Source organism: Tasmannia lanceolata, unplaced genomic scaffold (genome assembly GCF_043159265.1).
Source record: "Tasmannia lanceolata isolate RefF3 unplaced genomic scaffold, GAP_Taslan_0.1 ptg000020l, whole genome shotgun sequence".
NCBI lineage: Eukaryota > Viridiplantae > Streptophyta > Magnoliopsida > Canellales > Winteraceae > Tasmannia > Tasmannia lanceolata.
The window spans coordinates 16,047,229-16,069,418 of record NW_027518697.1 but is presented as its reverse complement, the minus strand read 5'-3'; the positions used below and the strand labels follow the sequence as shown (position 1 = coordinate 16,069,418).

At 36.7% G+C, this 22,190-nt stretch overlaps 1 protein-coding gene across 1 annotated transcript; it reads left to right on the top strand.

Annotated features, from left to right (window-relative positions):
* Positions 1-3,386: 3,386 nt before the first annotated feature.
* LOC143854502 (F-box/RNI-like superfamily protein) lies at positions 3,387-17,067 on the top strand. The gene is made up of 4 exons (XM_077364502.1): positions 3,387-3,675; positions 3,777-3,982; positions 9,492-9,585; positions 15,534-17,067. Exons 1-4 carry the CDS (start codon positions 3,511-3,513, stop codon positions 16,950-16,952), a joined length of 1,884 nt encoding a protein of 627 aa, XP_077220617.1. The 5' UTR covers positions 3,387-3,510; the 3' UTR covers positions 16,953-17,067.
* The last annotated feature ends 5,123 nt before the right edge of the window (positions 17,068-22,190 follow it).

Sequence of the window (22,190 nt, the reverse complement as noted above, 5' to 3'; positions counted from 1 at the left end):
CATTATAAGAATGTCCTCACTGCATCTCTCAATTACATTAATGCCCTCGGAATACAAATACACCCCAAGTAGAAAATGAAATTACAAGTGATTAGGATATCATAATGCACGACTGGATTTCATGTTATGTTAAGTTATGGGAGGTACTAATGCATGCGAAAATCACCAAGAAAATGCGGCGTGGAGTGAGCCCCTTATTCTTCAACTTTTATTTTCATTATCTTATTTGTAGCATGCTTTTCAGGCATCAAATCTTGTCCGTTTGGCTTGATTTTGGTATCATTAGAAATATTTTCAATTACCTATCTAACAAGACCAAGATCACGGGATTTGAACATGATTTGAGGTAGTTAAGGCAAGCATGATACATGTCTATTGTGGGATTTCTATTTTAGGGTTATTTTTATCTAGTTTTTAACTTTTATTTAAGTTAATTTAGATGGACGGATGAGATTAACTATTTAGGTCGCAAGTTAGCTTTTCGACTTTCTTTTTCTTATAATTTGATGTTGTCAAAGCAATGAACTTGAATTACTGAATAAAAATAGGCCTTTGGCTTTTAAGTTCTTCAAGAACTTTTAAGTTGCTAGGATTAGCCCGTGCAGGAGTATTTTCTTGTTTCGCTATATGAGAAACTCGATTTCGATGGGATCAAAGTACATATCACCCTCTTCGATGGTGATCAAATTATTCTATTTCCTACGATGGTTATTGAAGAGTCTTTTTTCTTTATTTAATCTGCTTTGCCTCCACTGCTGGACAATGAGGAACCTCCAGATTCTTGCGATTACATAAAGCACACACCATTGAAGGCCTTTTTGTTTTCTTTTTTCTCATTTTCTTTGTGGTGCTTACATGGGAGTACTTGAAAGAACCGTGTTGTGGAATGGATATTTTGTATCTTATATATACAAGCATTTTGCAGAAATTTTTTGGATGATCAATCTAGATAGTTTTGGACGATTTAGTAAAAAGAAAAACTGTCGACTTTGTTCAATTTTGATAACTCATACAATTTAATCTGGAAGAATTTACATGTCTTTCAGTTCTTTGAGTTCAATTTATTTGTTGATTCGTTGCATTGAATTTCTTGCATACAAAGTTCTCTCACTTTGATTGTGTTTCTTGGTACAAAATTCTCTCACTTTGATTATGTTTCTAGAGTAGAGATGTTTAGTAGTTTCGTGAGAAAACATCTACAACCTTTCTTCTTTGATAGTATCGTTCACTTTTATGTCAACATGTGACAAGTTTCATTAACATGTAAATGATCTAGAACATTTGTAATTACATCTTTAAGTTGCAAGATTTCAACTTATCCCCGGTAGATGAGAATCTAACATTTACTATTATACCTTGAAGTACCCTATGGTCTGAACCATTTTTTCAAAATATATGAGAATCTACCATTTACTATTATACCTTGAAGTACCCTGTGGTCTGGACCATTATTTCAAAATAGATGAGAATCTACCATTTACTATTATACCTTGTACCCTATGGTCTGGACCATTTTTTCAAAATGCGGATTCATGTCAAAATACTAGTCAATTCAGCAGGATATAACTAAGTACTCGGTTGATGCGATCATAACTCAGGGGAGTCAACTCCCTAAAACCAAGGTTTTAAATTTCGATGGAATTTCGGTCACCAAAACCGAAATTGCCTAAACCCGAAACAATACTAGATTTTGTCTGAAATTTCGGTTTGTTGTAATGTCTTCCGAAATTTCAAGAAATTCAAACCGAAAAATCTCAAATTTTTTAGGAGGAATGATAGACGCAAGGGCCCTCTTTATGCAAGGGCCCTTGAATAGATCCACGTCATTTTAAAGTTGGTTGAGAAACTAAATTCGGTTGCACTTAATGATGTGGATCTATTCAAGGGCCCTTCTTTAGCCCTTGCATAAAGAGGGCCCTTGCATCTATCATTCCTCAACTTTTAATTATACATATTTTTCCGAAACTTCGACCAAAATTACTGAAATTTCGGCCGAAATTTGTTATGAAATAAGATATTATTTTTCAATCGTGTACCCCTTTTCGGCCGAAATTTCGGTTTTGGGCCAAAACGGTTACCGAAACCGAAATTCAAAACCTTGCCTAAAAGGCTAAGACTATCTGGCCTGGACCATGGTTCTAAATTTTGACCGAAACGAAATTGCACCGAAACCGAGATTTCTGAAATGTACCAAATTTCGGTCGAAATTTCGGTGAAATAATTGATAAATTAATATTATTTTAATCCTTTATCCAATTTCGACAGAAGTTACCGAAATTTCGGCTTAAAAAAATGATATTTCGAGATCTATTACCAAATTTCGGCCGAAATTTCGGTTTCGGGAAGAACCGAAGAAACCGAAATTTAAAACCTTGGTCTAGACCATGGTTTTAAATTTCGGATTTCGGTGGGGACCGAAACCAAAATCTCCAGAAATTTCGAGAAAATGTCATTTAAAAAAAAATGTTACAAAATTTTAGTCCGAAATTTTGAAATGAAATACCTAATTTCAGCTCGAAATTTCCATCGAAATCGGTACCGAGACTGAAATTTAAAACCTTGGTCTGGAAATCAGTTTCGGAAATTTCGAAGTTTCTGCCGAAATCCTGCGAAACAAAGAAAAGTATATTTTATTCAATATTAAATTTCGGCCAAAATTACTGAAATTTCGGTTGAAATTTCAATGAAATATTATATTAATTAAAAAACAGGTTTTTTGATGAAATTTCAACCGAAATTCTGAAATTTTGGCTGAAATAAAATACCGTTTCGGGTTTTCGTGATTTCGGTGTTGGTCTCTACCAAATTCTTCGGTTGAAATTTAAAACCATGGTCTAGACCACATAGGTAGGGGTGTTTATTATTGAGTTATAACCGAAAAACTGAACCAAATTGGTTCGGTTTTTTCTTTTCGGTTTTTGGTTTTTGGAAATTCGGTTATTCGGTTTTGGTTTTCGATTATCTAAAAAAAAATCGGTTAACCGAATAACCGAAATTATGGCTGAAAATCATATTTTTTCCAAAAAAATGTGCTATATGTGCACTCCGTAGGATGATCGAAACCGTCCATTTGATTGATTACAGCTTAATTAGGTTGTGCTCAAAAAATCATTTCGATCGGATGATCCTAGTCCTCTTATCCAAACCGAGATTTTCCTTTTTTCCCTCTTTTTTTCCCACAATTCGGTTATTTGGTTATAACCGAATAACCAAATTGTTAATCGGTTCGGTTTTTAGGAATTTTGGTTCGGTTTCGGTTACCAAAATTTGATAACCGTAATTATTTCCGTTATCAAATTTCGGTTTATTCGGTTCGGTTATAACCGAATAAGGCATAGGCATCCCGACCATGAATTGACTTTCACCATTGATGGTAAAATTCTCTTTCTGCCTAGTTCTAAAAAACTCATACACCCATCTCTGAGGAAGAGAGATGTCTGAGAAATCCTCTGCACCAGAAATTTCAAATCTGTACCATTGAGAGAGAGAGAGAGAGAGAGAGAGAGAGAGATGGGAGAGGAATCCTCAAACCTAGAGCATCTACCATCAACCATTCTGGCAACAATTTTATCAAAACTGGACATCCCAGCCCTCTGTTCAATCGCATCCACCTCGAAATCCTTCAAATCCTCCGTCTCCCAAATCCTCTCCTTCCTTCCCAATTTCCATCTCCCCGTAAGTCTCCAAATCCTCCCCCCCCCCCCCGCTCTCCCAAAAAAAAAAATTACTAAAATTCAAAACCCTAGTCTGAAGATTTTCGCCGGATTTCATTTCAGGATATCGCTCCGACGGCCGATCTGCTTCTGCCGCTGTTGCCGGAGAATCCTCACCTTCAGAGTCTGAAGATCGATTGCCTTCGTCTCAATGATTCGTCGATTGGGCATTTGGTTAGGCCTTCTTTGCACGAGATTTTTCTTCAGAACTGTAAGGGTTTTAGTGGTAAGCTTCTTTTGGAGGTCGGAAGGAAGTGTAGGGATTTAAGGTTCGTAGTGTTTTTTTGCTTAATTGGTAGAATTTATTTTTTTAAATATGGTTGTTCTAGATCTTGTTTATGTTGATAGTTTATGGTGTATCACAATGGGGCAAGAACAACACATAAAATAAAAAAAGTAGAAGGAAAAAAGTTTGGTTTATGTGAGGACAAATTTGTTTTTTTAACAACTAACGTTATGAGGTGAATTCAAAACACAGAGAGAGAGAGAGAGAGAGAGAGAGAGAGAGAGAGAGAGAGAGAGCACTAAATGTTGTGAGCACATTGGTTTATGTGGGGTTGGGCATGTAGCTCAATGGTTGAGGCTGTTTATCTCAACCTTGAGGTCACAGGTTCAACCCTGGCTTGCCTACAAAAAAAAGGGAATTGTTTATGTGAGGCTGTTTGTTTTAGGCCATACATACCATTTAGTTCTCCCCATACTGGATAGATGCTGTTTACATCCTCAAACACCAAGGGCATTTGTGGGCAATGCCATTTAATAATTGGCATTGTTGATAAGGGGATAATTGCATGAATGTTTATGATCTAGGTATGCCATACTAGTTGGCCTCAATAGAATGGGTCATTGTGTCAAATATGGAACTTTGTAATATGAAGGAGCTACAGAGATACAATTGAAAAAAAAAAAAGAGGAGCTACAGAGATACATGGTGAGGGTGTGTAGAGCTGTACTAAAAACAAGAAGGCCCATGTAGAGCTCCACTAAAAACAAGAATAGATAGCAAAATAGAGATTTTATATCTCAAATGGCGGACAAGAAAACTTCTTCTCTTCTTCTTGTTCTGTACTATTCTTCTTGTCTTGTCTTGTTATCTACCTTGTTTTTTCCCCTGCGCAAATGGAATAGATCTATGTAGACATAAACAACTCTTAAGATTACCAACCATATATTAATCACTTCGGTTTAGTTCTCATAAGGCTTTTAGATAACACAACCAACAACATAGAACTCTAGCGAACATGCAAAGACTCTTGGATAAACTAATATAACATAAAAAACTCTAGGTAACTTACAAGGACTTTTTCTTTTCTCCAATACATCACGAGTAACCTTTTAGACTACAGTAAAACTTCACTTTCCGATTCACATTAATTTTGATTTACACATTCCAACACCCTTAAATCAAAATTTCCAAGACAAAATCAGAAAATTTTAATCATCATCTGTCTCATCATTCGCACAAGGTGGAATCTTCAGCTTCACCTCGATGATTTTGCCTTTGAAAAGAACAATGTGATTCGTTAAAGCTTTGACTTGTTCTTTTTCTTCCGTAAGATTTCGATAATTTGCATTGACGAAAATGATAGGGCAGCATTCCGGTAGGACGTGAATGGTAACATAAGTAACTTATGTTACTCTTTTTTCAGCATCTTTCTTAATGTTGGTGGCATTTTCGAAATACTCATTATAAACCCCTTGTTTCCAACGTCTACCTTAGCTTTAAAAATAAATATATGCTCTCTTACCCTTCTTTCCAAACATCGTATACAAGAGCCTTTAAATTTAGCTTTTCAGTAGCTTCTTTAAGAAATATTTTGAATGGAGCTTTGACAAAAATTGGTTTCCATCATCATTGTGTTTTGCATAAACAAAAAAATCTTGTTTGTTGCCTTATTGAAACAACATTAGGGTTATAAGAGAAGAAACTTATTCTCTTTCTCAACTCACAAAGAGGACACTTTGTCCTAAAATCCAATCTTAAGAAATAAGAGAAGAATATTGTCCTCTTTCTTGATTAAAATGGCTCACGTATCGCATGGAAACACAAATATTGATATAAAAAAGAAGATTGTTTTCGATTCTAGCAAAAATACTAGGTAAATTCTCTCCCTTGAACCTGTAATTTTTTTTACGATTGTTAACTTACGAACTTCTCCACAAGCTTAAGCTGTTGGAGAAAGGCGTTATTTATCTTTTATACTTTAACACTCCCCCGCACGTGTGGCCCACTTGGCAAACACGTGGCACATGTGGTCCCACTTTGGGCCGACCATCGCATGTGGATTTTTGCTATCTGGGAAAACTCGAGACCTTTGACTCTGATACCATGTTAACTTACCAACTTCTCCAAAAGCTTAAGTTGTTGGAGTACAGCGTTATTTATCTTTTATACTTTAACAACCATAAACATTCTAAGAATTTCTTAACAATGCTTCATCCTTCAAAACACGGCTTTTACAAACCAAACATGTGAAGTAGAAGATTGACTTGAATCTTGAATTCAAAAATATAGTATACTCTAACATGCCTTCAAGGTTTTAAATTTCGGTTTCGGTGTCGGTTTCGGTCACCACCGAAACCGAAACGTTTCGGTTTCGGGCCGAAATTCATGTAAAAATATGATTATGATTTCGTTTTTTGTTTCTTAATTTTGACCGAAATGTCGGCGATTTCAGTTGAAATTTTGGCTATTTTGGTGAACATTTCATAAATTTCGGTGGGAATTATAACATTTCGGTGGATCTATTTAAAATTTCGGTGAAAATTTTGTAAAAAAGGGTAAAAACAAAATTTTGGAATTTCGGTGAAATTTCGCCGAAATCTTGTAAAGAAATGACTTCATTTAAATTTCGTTTCAGTCGCGGCCGAAACCAAAATATTTCAGCCAAAACGAAATTTAAAACCATGCATACCTTCACTCGTTTGATGATATCTTTTTTTTTAGAAAACTCCGATTGACGAACAATTTTTTTGTTAGAAACTAGACTTGAAGATATTTTCGTCAGTATATCATATGCTATGTTTTGACTATGATAACGCTTATAAAAACAAAATAACACGTGCTTAAATTTTTTAGACATTACATTTGATACCAAATTGTGATGTTTTTAATATCAAATGTAGGCGCTCTGATACCACTTGTTGGACCCATTAGAATGGATATTTGTATAAAATATGCGAATTTGTAATGCATACAACTATATGAAGGAGCTACAGAGATGCACAACCAATAGGGCCGTATCTAAGTTGTCAATTTTGTTCTGGTGGCCATTTCGTTTTGGTCACCAGGACGGTATGTTTTGGTCATCTAGGTCATTTCGTTCCGATTTTGTTCGAAAATTTTCATTCTGCTACGCTGATGGAATTTTTTTTAATAGTTAAAAACATGAAAAAAATCCCAAAAAAGCATAAATTATTAGAAAATATAAGAAACAACTTAATGAACCAAATATGTAAAAGATCCAACTTTTACTTAAAGGAAAATCACTATCAGTCAGCTGAAATACCTGTGTTGACTGTTGACCAGTGCCTGACAAGATGAAAAATTTTGGAGACCAAATTATGAGATGTTTTTACAGGACTTTTGAGATTTATAATGTTTGGACCATGGTTTTAAATTTCGACCGAAATTTGGAATTTCAGACCGAAACCGAAATTTGCCGAAATTCCAAATTTCGCCAATTACCAAATTTTGGCCGAAATTTCGGAATTTCAAACCCAAATTTCGAAGCTTAATACCAAATTTCGGACCAAAATTTCAGATTTCGCCGAAATTTCGTATTTCTGTGGGGTCTGAAATAGGTATCGAAACCGAAATTTTAAACCTTGGTTTGGACATGATAGACTTTATGAATTTTTAAAATTGGAAAAAATACCCCACCGTTTGAAAGTTAAGATTTTGACCCGACCCTTTTTTCAACTTTTGTACTAGAACTGGAGAGTTGACTTTTTATCCTTTTATATTTTGATCTTGAAACTATTTTGAATAGATCCAAATCGGGGGTATTTTGTTATTTACATTTACATGTAAATCTTAAGTAAATGGATAATAAAAATGACTTTACATGTAAATACTAAGAAGAGAAAAGGAGAACAAAAGAGAACCAAGAAAAGACATGGAGAGTAGAACAGAAAAAACTAATTGGGACAATTTCGTAAGAAATCCCGAATTTCGGTGAATTTCGTTCGAAATCGGATGAAATCTATAACGAAATGAAATTTCTGTTGATTCGTTCCGGTTTTCGAATGTAACCGGTACGTTTCTGCCATTTCGGTCGAAACAAAACGAAATTGACAACTAAGGGCCGTATTGAGCTCTACTAACAAGAAGAGATACCAAGATAGAACTTTTATGTATCAACTGGCAAAGTAGCGTGCTGAACGTGATTAATTCATATGAGTAGTATGGAATACAGGATACCTCTTTCCCCATGGCTATAATTGCTAGTCCATGCTTTAAATGCCTTAATATGGGTCTAGCTATCTGTTTGATGCTTCTGAAAAAGATAGTCGAAGGTTTCAGGTAGTTGGTACATTGTCGTTGCTATTGAATTCCATATAGAACTTTTATATATCAAATGACATACAAGAAATTTTATTTTCTCTTCTTCTCTAATTTCTTCTTATCTTGTCTTGTTCTCTACCTTATTTTTTTCCCACACAAATGGACTACATTATATAGAGATAAACAACTCCTAAGATTCCTAACCACATATTAATCACTTTGGTTGTAGTTCCTATGAGGCTTTTAGATAACATAACCAACAACATAGAACTCCTCATAAGACTCTAGTATGAACTAACCTAGTAAAATGAACTCTAGGGTACATACAAAGACTTTTTTTCCAATACATCATAAGTAACCTAGAAGATTACAATGATACTTCACTTTCCAATACACATTAATTTTGATTTACATATCCCAACAATACTAGGTCGCAGGGTCATAGTCACTAGAAGAACACGGGCAAGTCTCCCCACTTTCCTAGCCAAAACGGTAAAAATCTGGTGAGTCCATTGTGGAAGTAGGAAACCCATCATCTTCATTCTCTTCAACGCAATCGACTTCCTTTCTTTTGTCTCAACCTCCCATCTCCATAGCACTAGGAATCTTTTACTACTCTCCATGGTTCCTTCGAATCCCAAAAAGATACATCCTACTCAATTTAGACTTTCTATTGAGAATTTCTATTTTTTTAGGGCAAGTGAGCTGTTATTATTTTAACTATGAGAATTCTAATTCTGACACATTCTTCTAACTTCTAAAACGATTAAACTATAAATCACCCTTGCTATTTGAAACGATTTGCATGTTATGATCACACAATTGAGTAATGTGAAGGGTAATAAATGTATGCAAGAAGTCTATTATAAACTACTCTTCTTGAAAATAAATACTTATATGGTTTTATAGGTGTAATACAATTTAAAGAAACGTAGCATTTATTTCTGTTCACAGTTTTTTTTTTTTTGATAAATAAATAAAGGGAAATTGAGGTTACACCGAGACATGTCTGTTCACACATACGTAACTACTGCGATCCACGCAATCTTTTGAGTCAAGTTGTAAGTTAAGCATGTATGATTCACTTGGAATGAGTTGCATTTGTCGTGAGCACCAAGTTATGGCATTCTCTTCTAGTTGTATTCCTTTTCCTTTTCATGCAAATTAGCTTCCATGCATATGCTATGTAAGAGATCACTTTCATAATCATGATCTCGACACTGGGGCACCATAACTATGACTTCTCTAATTTCTACTTGTCACCTTACCAGATCACTCTCCGTGGGCTCACTAGCTGAACAAAGGGGGCTTGAAATCCTTACATCAGATCTAGAAGAGTTGCTTTGTGGTTGCACTCAGTTAGAAGTAAGATTAAATGTATTTGAGTATTTCGTTGGTGATAAAAGCAGATACATTTTTTTTCAGAAATCAGCTCAAATCTCTCTTGCTTGGATACCACATATAATCCCTGCTAGACATTTTGCAGTTACAAGTCACTAAACCTCACTTCTTGTTCTGTGTTTTGGAATTTGTTTTGCATACAACCCAATATAATCTATACCAGGCCATTTGTAATTATGTGGAGCTTAACTAACTTTTCATGAGAAGTACAACTGTTTTTTTTTTTAATGGTAAGAAGTACACCTGTTTTGTGTATACACTAAAGTAAAATATTAAGTACTGGATGTTTAAACAAAAACTGCCTCTTGCAATCTTAAATTTCATAGAATTGTTTTCATATGAGAACAATCTTGAATTCTAGTACAAGCATCTTTGGCAATTTACTGTTGTTACAAGAAAATATTCTCCCCTGTGAACTTTCTGTGGTAGAGTATATCTTGTAAATGTTGTATCTTTTAATTCTACTAGAAAAAAGGATGCCCAATATTTTGTTTAGAAGAAATTTTATGTTGTTGAAGCTATTGACCAATATAGTGGTTGAAGGGGACTCCTTAAATGTCATTCGATGGCTAAAAGGCTTTCAAAGACACCTTTGGAGATTCGATAGATTTTTCGATGAGATGCTTGATCGGATTGGATCATCTCATATAGTTTTTCAGCATGTTCGCCACTCCACTAATTCAGCGGCGGATAGATTAGCGAGGGATGGAGTCTCTAAAGAAGCTTTAGCGTTATTTGATGCGCTTCCACCTTGATCTTTGATGTTTGTCTTTAGGAGAGCATAGTAGCTCCTTTGTTTTTCTTGTCATCTTTTGTACTTCGACCATCTCGGTCCTCTTTTCTTTGCAATAAAATCCTTGGCTGCCATTCAAAAAAATGTTGTTGAAGCAATGGTAGTTTCTAGAACAATATTTTCTTATGTGGAGATGAGGGTTTTGACAATGAGTAATGAGAAGCTGAGTAGAGTGTTACTTCTCTTCTCTCAAGTGTGAGATAGTGGTCAAAGCTAGTGTTTTAGATCTCTTGATTCCTCATGGTGTAGCTTGTTTGAGATACACACAAAATATACCAAGACTTATTTCTCTCAGGGCATACACCTTTAACTGATGAATAGGCACTTGCCATTTATTTTGTCATCTGCTTGTTTAGTTTCCTGTGGCAGTGCCTCTTTAGAAGGTTTTTTCGGGTCATTTTGACATCACACTTTTGTGGAGCTCAGACTCCTGAAATCCTCAATAATGAACCTGCAAGCTCCAAGATATTGTTCTCAATGGGCCAGTGCATATGGATCCTACACTTGAGTGTAACAGTAAGGGCAACGGTTTTGTGTAAGATGTTATTTCGCTGATGTCATTTTTTTTTTTGAAATGGAAAGAAAGTCACTGCTGTCATGTTTTTCTGATTAGGGATTGGTTGAGAGTAGCAACCTTGCCTGGGGGCACTTGTCATACTCGATGAGATTGGGTTGTGTGGAGTGTTTCCACTATGAATGTCAGTTGGGTGTGTGTTACGCAATATACTACATGAAACCACTCTTGGGTGTGAACAGGACATTTTGGTGCATAACAAATGTGGACACAACTTAGTGCCATTTTTTTTCTCTAGATACGTTAGATTGCGATGCTGAAAATGGAACAAACGATGAAAGCTTGCAATCTATCTGCAAGAAATGCAACTGAGGATGAAGATGATGAAGAATTAGAGATGCCCTTAAGATTTTGGAAGAGTAAACAGATAGTCACAGCAATCAGGAGGCAACAATGATATCATTCTGTCCGTCCTGGTACATTGAATGGCCGGTCTTCATTTCCCACTGCTGATACTTTCAGCATGAAACGCAGGAAAGAAATATCCACAAAATAATGAATGTTGATTGAATATGATTCTATTGATTCCCCGCAAATATTATGTAATATGTGATGGTGGTGGAAACTGTGGTGCTGGTGGTCCATTGGTCAACCCACTCATGATGGAGCTAAAGATGATGCCCAAGTAGAGGATGATTGCAGTTTTGGACATAATAATTGAATTTTGGACCCGGAAGTTGTGATACCAAATGATTGTCACAATGAAATATGCCTTGAGTGCCTTAATTTTGTTTTTCAATTTTATTTTGTGGTGTTTCTGATGGGGTGTGTTATTCAAGTGTGTCAGTAAGTGGCATGGACAATCCTTGGTGGTTTTTCCAAAGGATTACACTTGACTGAAACTCTGCCTTCAATTGTGATATGATGTCTGAAATTATATACCTTACCGAAAGAATGAGAAAGGTATACACATAAAGCAAAAGATGGGTATATATTCCTTTCATTCTCTATTCAAGTGAGGAAAGCAGGTGTTTCAACCTTCCATGTCCTGGAGCAGGTGCCACTAGTCATTGTCACCCAAAGGAGAACTTTGCAAACTACATGACCTTTACCTCTCCAATTGGGGAAAATTCTAGCATAAACAACATTTGTACTGCTCAACAGGAGCAATTAATATTAGAAGTTTAGAACCAATGTCAACCTAACCTGGTAGCAAAAGCTATCCAGGGTTTACATTGACCTGTTGAGTAATTTGTGCTTTATTGTATGCTGTTGAAAATGCACGTAGACCCGAAGAATATAACCCAGTTCTACTTCATTGTGACTTCTGAAGTCTCCAGAATTCCAGATGCTAGAGAGGCTCTTAAGGTTTCTTAGAAACGAGGCGGCTTGTGACTACTGTGGTGCCACCTCAAATAATATTAGAAGTATAGAATAGATATCAAACTAAGCTGATTGCAAAATCTATCCAGGGCCTGCATTCACCTGTTCAGTAATTGTGGTTTATTATATACGAGTTTGGGGATGCCTAAGCTTTCAGCGAGGACAGTGTTTCTGTGGAATGCTGTTCCAAAAGCAGTTCTTTGGACCGTTTGGAATGAAAGAAATCAGCAGAATTTTTAGGGAGCTCAGAAAATTTTTGAGGCTTCTGTGGGATATTTAGTTTGTAATTGTTATTTGGGCCATTGGAAAGGAGTTTGGAGGTGTGTCTGTCTCTGATCTCTTCAGAAAGTGGAAAGGTGTTTTAGCAGACAGGAAAAGATGCAAGATATGGTCGCCCCCCCTCCCCCCCCGCCCCCAAAAAAAAGCCCTCAGGAACCAGTGGAGTGTTTTAGAGGCAACACCGGTAATACCCTGTGGGATTTCTCAGGTCAATTAGCATCCCGACCTCCAACGAATCTGAAATGAAGGAGCTACTTACAGGGTTAAGCATTTTCTGCTCAGGATTTGATGGTCAAAGGTAATTCTCAAAATGCTGTTAGTTGGAGACTTGTTGTAAATTTTGTTTCGTTCGCCGTTTCATTTTGGTGACCGGAATGGAATGTTACGGTCCATTCCGTTACGACATAGGAAATTTTTTTAATAGTTAAAAATATGAAAATAAAAATAAATAAATAAATAAATTAAAATATATATATATATATATATATATATATATATATATATATATATATATATATATATATGAGGAAACTGTTGGTAAGCTTAAGCTCACCAAACTTATGGTGAGCTAGCTTGCCCAATCACATGGGGGCCCACTTTGTTAGGATGATCCAAAGCATTCATTTGAAAGTCCCTTACATAGATGGGGGGTGTACCAAAAATCAGCTCCATAGGATCATCCCAACCCCTCCATTTGTGGAGGACAAAAATGGACAGACACAAATCTGCCCCATTTTTGTCCTCCACAAATGGAGGGGTTAGGATGATCCTATGGAGCTGATTTTTGGTACACCCCCTATTTATGATAAGGCCTTGCAAATGAATGGTTTGGATCACTCCCCAAAATGTGGGACCCATGTGATTGGGCAAGCTAGCTCACCATAAGTTTGGTGAGCTTAAGCTCACCAACAGTTTCCTCTCTCTCTCTCTCTCTCTCTCTCTCTCTCTCTATATATATATATATATATATATATATATATATATATATATATATAAGAAATAATTAAGTGAAGCAAATATGTAAAAGATCCAAGATTTACTTAAAGGAAAAACATGTATGTGTCGACCGGTGCCTGAGAAGATGAAAAAATTTTAGAGACCAAATTATGAGATTTTTTTACTGGACTTTTGGGATTTAACAATGTTTGGACATGATAGAATTTATGAATTTTTAAAATTGGAAAAAAAACCCCTCGTTTGGAATTTAAGATTTTGACCCAACTCATTTTTTCGAATTTTATACTAGAACTTGAAAATTGACTTTTTATCCTTTTAGATTTGGATATTGAAACTATTTTTAATAGATTCAAATGAGGGGTATTCCCTTAGGGCCCGTTTGGATATCCTTTTTGTATTTGGATTTGGAATTGAGTTTTGAATACAAATTGAATAGATCTGGCAGCTCATGTTGAGGAAGAGAGAGAGGGAGGGGGTACTTCCTAGTGGAGGGGAGAGGTTGAGGAGGAAAGAGGGTGAAGGAAACTGCCAAATCTGTGGATTTCCAATTTCTTATCTCCACAGCTAATTTAGAAATCTGATTTTTTTCACTGTCAGCCCAAGAATTTGATCCGATCTAAATTACAATGCAAAAAGGGCTGCAAATGTGAGAAATCCAAATCAAAATCTTCTCGGCATCTAAACGGGCCCTTATTTACATGTAAATCTTAAGTAAATGGACAATAAAAATTGTAAAGACATTTACTTAAATGATGAAAAGTTTCTCCCATTTCGGGTGAAACAAAACAAAATTTACATCGAAGGTTGGGGAGCAGAAAATAGCAGGGGTCCATAGCACTTGGGCCTCTTCATCAAGAAGATAGCTAGTTTAATTTAGAGGGAGTAATTGTATATTTCAGCATACTGTCATGGAAGGCTAACGAGACCAGGGATTCGCCAGCTAATATTGGGGTCAGTCATGAGGCTATTAAGGAGAGGCAATCTCTGCTCGTCTGTAAATTCACTGTCCTGCTAGGCATACTCTTACCTTTTGTATCTTTTGTATTCTTTTGTTAATGAAATTAGTTACCTTTTCAAAAGAACAGAAAAGCACTGTAAACTACTTGGTTGTTAGGTGTCTGCACTCTGGAATTCCATATGTGATAGAGGCTCTTAGGGGCCGTTTGGATACGAGGATTTTAGAATCTTGGATTTCCTCATAATCGTAGATGGGAGACGAAAGAAGAAGGAAACTAGCCGTCGTTTTCTGATTTCTCACCCATCTTTCTGTCAGCAAGAGAGTAGGAGATCATCCCATGTTTCCAGGTTTTAGAAATCTCTTGATGGGGGAGAGATTTCTAAAACCTGGATTTCTTTATTAAAAATCCAAGATTCTAAAGAGAAGTGAAACGGACGGTCTCCTTCTTCCCTTGTCTCCCATCCAGGATTTTGAGGAAATCCCAGATTCTAAACTCCGCGTTTCCAAATGGCCCCTTAGAAACAAGGATGCTCCTGGCCTCTGTGGCACCACCTCCATATATCAGCATTGAAATTATTTATTGTTATGCTCATCATCATTTTAATCTAAGTGATATCAAGGTGTGTGCAGCCGGCTTTACTTTTCTGTCTATTTTTCAATGAGAAAACTTCTTGGTGGATCTACAAGTTCATCTATTTTATAGCTAACTTTCATTTCTTATATTAAGCTGTTACGCCCAGGGTGGTTGTTAGAAACTTTTGTATTACGTAAAACTTAAATGTTTGATCGATGTTTGATTTCTTTCTTGGTTGGTCGGGGATTTGGAGATATTTTTGTGATTGTTAAACACTGTTTTGGTCCTTGTTAGCGTCCGTTGCTATCCGCTTTTTGTTTACCTCTCTTAAAGCTTTTATAGCTGCATATCGACTATATTTGTTAATCACAATATAGTTTGCTCTAGTACTTTGTCTATGCCATTCCTGAATGATATTCAATATTTGAACTGATACACGTTGTATTTTATGTAGTCGCTGAACCTCTTGTTCGATGTCTCAATGTTAAGTCATCATAGTTTTGCTCACATCTGGGCCAGGGCTTCGAGAAATCTCAGAGCTCTCGAAATTGGTTACATCCTTTCAGCAATGATGACTGAACTGCTCAGTGTAAAAGTCGCGTCACACCAGCCACCTTATCACATGCAACCATCTACATTATCAACTCTCCAGAAACTCTCTCTCTCTCTAGATCATATCACAGACTCTTTAGTTTGTGCAATATCTAGGGGTCTCATATCCTTGACCCATTTAGATCTCCAAGATGCCCCACTTATAGAACCAGCTTTGACAGATGACCTCACCAACTCTGGCCTTCAACAAATCAATCCACAGGGGAAACTGAAACACCTTTCCCTCGTCCGAAGCCAAGAATATACACGGTGCTATTTCAGACAAGTTAATGATCTGGGTGTCCTCTATATGGCAACTACATGCTCAAACCTGGAAAGTATCCGTCTTGGAGGTTTTTCCCGTCTTACAGATGCAGGTTTCAGGGCAATCTTACATTCCTGCTCTAACCTACATAAGCTTAGCGTGTCTCACGGAACCCAGCTAACGGATTTGGTCTTTCATGACATCTCCGCCACCTCTCTTTCCCTAACACATGCCAGTCTCAGATGGTGTCATCTCCTGACCAACGTCGCCATTATGCGGCTGACATCTAACAAGGATCTTAGGGTTTTGGACTTGAGGAATTGCCGAAATTTAGGAGATGAGGTCCTGAGAGTCATTGTTGGTCTTTCTAAGCTGAAGATTTTACTGTTGGATAGCTCTGATATCAGTGATTTGGGATTCTCATACTTGGGTCACAACCTATATTCATTAATCTCTTTATCTATTAGAAACTGCAAGAGACTTACTGACAGGTGCATTTCATCTATATTTGGTGGAACCTTCGGGCGGAGCTTGCAAGTTCTAGACCTCTCCAATCTTCCTAATCTCACTGACAATGGAATTCTATTATTAGCAAAAAGTGGGGTACAGATCGTTGAACTCCGTATGAGAGAGTGTCCCCACATTGGGGACACTTCAGTCATGGCTTTAGCCTCGATGCAGGTGGAGGGTCCGTGGTGTGGGAGTAGTTTGCGGGTGTTGGATCTTTACGACAGTGGTGGAATTACAAAGCTTTCATTCAGATGGTTTAAGAAGCCTTACTTCCCGAGATTGAGATGGTTGGGAGTGACGGGATGTCTAAACAGAGATTTAGTTGATGCTTTGGCAAGGAACAGGCCGTTCTTGCACGTGGCTTGTGGTGGTGAGGAGCTTTGGACTGGATATTGGGATTTGTCGGACGATTTTTGTTGGCGTGAACATGAAGAAATAGATGAACTTGAACAGTGGCTGCTTGAAGGAGAGTATGAGGGTGGTGAGAGTGAGGAAGAAGAAGGGTAGAGTGATTTCTATCATCAGGGAATTGTTGGGTTTGTATATATATTCATAGCTATTAACTATGTGTATGCTTGTACTATTAAACATTAACGTTGATGCTTCTATGTACATTTAGTCATGTAGTGATAAACAAGCCTGCTACATTTTAGCCTATATTCAAGGGTGATGAAAAAGCCACACTTCTATGACTAACTAGAAGAAAGACGTTACATTCATGGGGCACAATAGGCCATCCCTAACTTGGAATATCTGAGGGAGGGAGATCTAAAACTCGGGATAGACGAATACTGAACCTAAGAGTTCGAAGTTACATGATCAGCTAACTTTATGGGAGTATGTTGGGATTTTTGGGATCGTCGTAGGCCATTTTTCTTTGGGATCATCTGCCATGATTCATTTGATTACGTCAGTTTTGGAACCTCAACTGGGTTCAAATTGACTAGATGATGCTTGTCCGCCCATGATACCTTCTTCCTTCAATCTTCTGTGGAAACCTTTGTTGAGATATTAAAGGAGTTTTCATATTTTTCATCCTCACTCTTCCTGGTACTCTTGAGAGTTAGAATAATTGAGGTGAATTTTGTTCTATGCCCCTCCTTATCAGGTTTGGATCATTGAACAACTGCCCATATTGGTACTTTTGCCCATGGTTTTAAATTTCGGTTTCGGTATGCGTTTCGGCCCTCACCAAAACCGAAATTTCAGCCGAAATCTGACAAAACCTGACAAAGCCTAAAAAAGTAATATTTTATTCAATACAACATTTTGGCCAAAATTAATTTAGGCTGAAATTTTGGGAAAATATTATTTAATTAAAAAATCAACATTTTTGGGCTGATTAAATTTCGGAAAAACGAAATTTCGGCCGAAAAAATGTAACATTTCAGGTATTAGTCATTTCGGTTTCGGGGTTGACCGAAATTTCAGATTTGGGTCGAAATTTGAAACCATGCTTTTGCCCACTTAGGAAGCATGTGCATCCAACATATAAGAACCCTCTTTAACTGGAAGTTGTTGAGAAGGAAAGCAAAGTGGAGTCATGCATTCCATTTCCTTCGGCATAAAATGGGCGTAAAATTTACACCCAGTTTTACACTTAAGATTACGAATAAAATTTGTTCTATGCCAGTATTACGTCCAAGGAAACAGAGATTAAAAAAAAAGAAAAAAAAAAGTTAAATACGGGAAAAAATGTAATACTATAAGGAGTGCTACTATTAACACAAGAAAGTGTGAATATCATTCTTAAAAGATACCTATAAAAATCAGGAAATGAAATATTCGCCCTTTTTTAATCAAGAATAAAAAAATTTAGGAAAAAATAACAGATACACCCCTTAACTTTCTAACATTTTCAACAATAACCCTGACTTTTCAAAGTCATCAATAACACCTCCAGACTTTTCACCGTCCACGAAGTAGGCTCTATCCCTATAGTTCAAAATTCATCAAAGACACCCGTGACAATTTCGTCGTTTCCCTCAAACATTATTGAAAGCTAAAGGGTTGTCACCACCATGTTTTTGTAGGCCCGATCAGAAGTTTAGTCTTATGCGGGATTACAGTCAGATACGAGCAGTGTCCCCTCTGATATTTCAGATAAAAAGAAGTATCCCCAAAACAGTGGAGCGGCATCCTATGTTTATAAAAAAGCTTCGGGAAATGATATATTTGCGCCCTTTTATTACTGGGGACAGTCCCCAATATAAGTGGTAGTCACAAATTTCGGTTTTGGTATTTGTTTCGGCTGAATTTATTAAAATTTCGGACAAAATCCAGTACAACATTAAAAAAAAATATTTTATTTATTATGAAATTTCGGCTGAAATTATCAAATTATTAAAAAATTAGATTTTTTGGGTTAAAAAATCTGAAATTTCGCTCATTTCAGGCGAAATTACTAAAATTTCAGCGCAAATGTTTGGTGTATATTTGATTTCAATTTTGGTCTCGACCAAAATCCAAAATTTTGGACCGAAATTTTGGATTTCGGTCGAAATTTAAAACCATGGTCACAAATACACCAGAGGAGGCTGTCCCAAGCAAAAAAAAAAGGGGGTGAATATATCACTTCCTTGGGTAATGAATTAATGATACATCACTTCCGGTTTTTCATATTACATTGAAATTTACGAAGAAAATGTATGGTATTTCTAAAATACCGGTGGGCAGGTCGTGTATATTATTTGCACAGAAGAGTGGTGTAGTACAATAAAAATACCAAAATATCCTTTCTCCTTCTTCTTCCTAAAATATCGGTGGGCTGGTAGTGAACCTCCACCTCTCCATAAAGCACCTTCAAACTGCTGGATAACTAATGTTCAATGTATTGTGGATAGCACCATGAGTCATTATTCTTGGCCAAAGTCACCATATCATGTCTTTTTTATAACTATAGAGAAAGTTAGCCACCATGACAACCCTCCCTCGTAAGACATTAAATCACGTTTGGATATTGTTAGCAAAGATGCTTCAAATACAATGTATCAACGTTTGTAAAATGAGAAAACGGTTCCTACACATATGTGTAGAGAGTTCTCTACACACTAGCTTAAAATACAGTGGGGGCCCACATTGTTTGGGTGATCCAAGCCATCCATTTTAAAGGCCATCACATAGATAGGGTGTTTACAAAAAATCAGATCCATAGGATCATCCCAACCCTACGATTTGTGGAGGTAAAATGGATGTCTTTAAACCTTCACAAATTAGTCCAATTTTTGCCTCCACAGTTCGAATGGTTAGGATGATCCTATGGATCTGATTTTTTGTGGACACCCTATCTATGTGAGGGCCTTAAAAATGAATGGTTTGGATCACCCAAATAATGTGGCCCCCACTGTATTTTAAGCTAGTGTGTAGATAACTTATCTACACATGTGTGTAGGAACCGTTTTCTCTTGTAAAAATTTCCTTACTCAATGCTCTGGTAGGGGTCCGCCAAACCCCAGCTTACCCACAAAAAGAAATAAAAAAAATAGACACCATTAAATAACAAACATCTCTCCAAGTTTTTATCTGGTTCCCAATCCTAGCTGCACATAATCAGGGAGCGGCCATTGATATTTGATCCAACAGAAGCTGACTTTATACGTCGCTGTCCGAAATGAGAACGTGTTTAATTCAGCCGGAGATATTAAAAACGGAGTTTTTATATGGTGGCCGACCGTCAACTACCGTCAAAATGGTACCCCCCTTGATATTTGATTCAACAGCTACCCACTTTTTAAGTACTACCATCACATGACTTGACAGTTGCGCATCATATGATTTCTCTTAAAAACGTGCATTGTTTTAGTTTTTAGCATACTCCTCTTAGGTTGATATTGGCACCTAATCTTGTTTGATTAATTGTTTACAAGTTGTTCACATTTTAACCATAATATTAAAATCTGACAAGTCAACTTGAAACTTGGCTAAGCCAACTCAATTCCAAGAAATAACTATCAACTCGTTGACCCCGATTCACTGTATAATTTTCTAATGAAAATACGAAAGAAACATCAAATAGGCCTGAAATTTTCTTAGGGAAATGATTTCAGCACAACCAGATTTTGATACATGCGCTCATGTATCTTGTCTTCTAGTATTTAATGGTCTCATAAGTGGTTTTTGGGAACTGTAACAACCCTTTTACAGCTCTTTAAATACTAAAGGACAAGATACATGAGCGCATGTATAAAAACATGTTTGTGCTGAAATCATTTCCCTTTACTTATTTCAATAGAAAAATGGACCCAAGTTCTCATCAAGTCTTGAAAGACTAGGTTGAGTTGGTAAATCGCGTTTTAGAGTATTTAAACAGTGGCTGACAAGGGGAATGGTAGCTACATAGGCCATGTCTACAGGCGTCTTAACCTAAGTGCATGGACAATGTCATTGACAATGATGTTTTTGAGACTAAATTTCTTTAAAACAACTCAACTGAAAGGTTTACAATCTTTGGCAATGATATTTTTGAGATGAATAATCGGTGATTTTTTTCCGTAACTTAATAATAAGTCATTCAATCAGAAGAAAGGGCAATTCTCCAAGGAATAAGATCGATATTGGAGAGAAGTATGGATAGCTTAATCGTAGAAGGGGACTCCCTAAATGTCATCCGATGCTTGGATGGCCGATCAACATGCCCTTGGAGATCTTCAGAGTTCATTGATGAGATTTTGGATCGGGTTGCGGGTCGTTTGGTGCGCTTTTCAACATGTTAGGTGGTCGGCAAACAGAGAGGCAGATCATCTTGCTCGTGCAGGAGTGGCTAGAGCAGAGTTAGAGTTTTTCGACTTTCTTCCCTCTTGAGGAGATTTTTGTCTTGTTATTTTACTTTCTTTCCTTGTAATGTAATCCTAGCTGGTCATGGCCATTTCATTTTAATAAATATCTATCATTTCAAAATAATAATAATAATAATAATAATAAGTCATTTAGAAATTCAAATTTTGTTTATTTATTTTGTGTGAAAAGTCGCAAATATTTTTAAAGTTACGATTCAAGAGAAGTATCTCTTCAATATTCCTCTTCAATTCCTATAAATATTCGTACAAATGCTCATATTCATCCAAATTTCCATCTTATCAGACAAGGTAACATGAGTCGTGTTCGTGAGGCTGTTGAGGTGTTTGGGTAGACAATCCTTGGAGGGGAGTCGTTGCATCTTGAAGGCATATACTTGGAGAACACATCTATCTGCACAGTCAATTCGTCGACTGTGGGGTGATATTTGCCTTTAGGACGGCCAGTTTTGATCCGTGCATCGAGTCAACTAATAATAAGACTAGTCTATAGTTTAAACTTGAAACCAACTTGTTAAACATATGATTAACCATTCTAACCATTTGATTCGTCCCTGTTCGATAGGAACATGCGATTTTTCGATCTTGCTTTGATCAAGTTGGTCGATGAACCACCTAGTTGCTTAGTTAGACGAGCCAGTCGGTTCGGTGCAAAGGACAGGTTATTTATATACTAAACTTAGTTTCTGAATTCGGTTTCTTAGTGTAAGTTTTCGCAGCGTTGTATCATCTAGGTAATAGATTAGGCAACTCAGCTCAATATTCTAGTTATATTAGAACAAGATTTCTATCATTCTCACCTGCTATGTTTATCCTAATGTCTCTCTCTATATATGTATAAATAAAAGGGAATTGCTAGCGTCCATCGCAAAAGGCATTTCGCAGTCAGTCCACCCACCTCTTGAATGAAGACAAGCTTTTGTCTCCACTCACGAGGTGGGTGGCCTTAAAT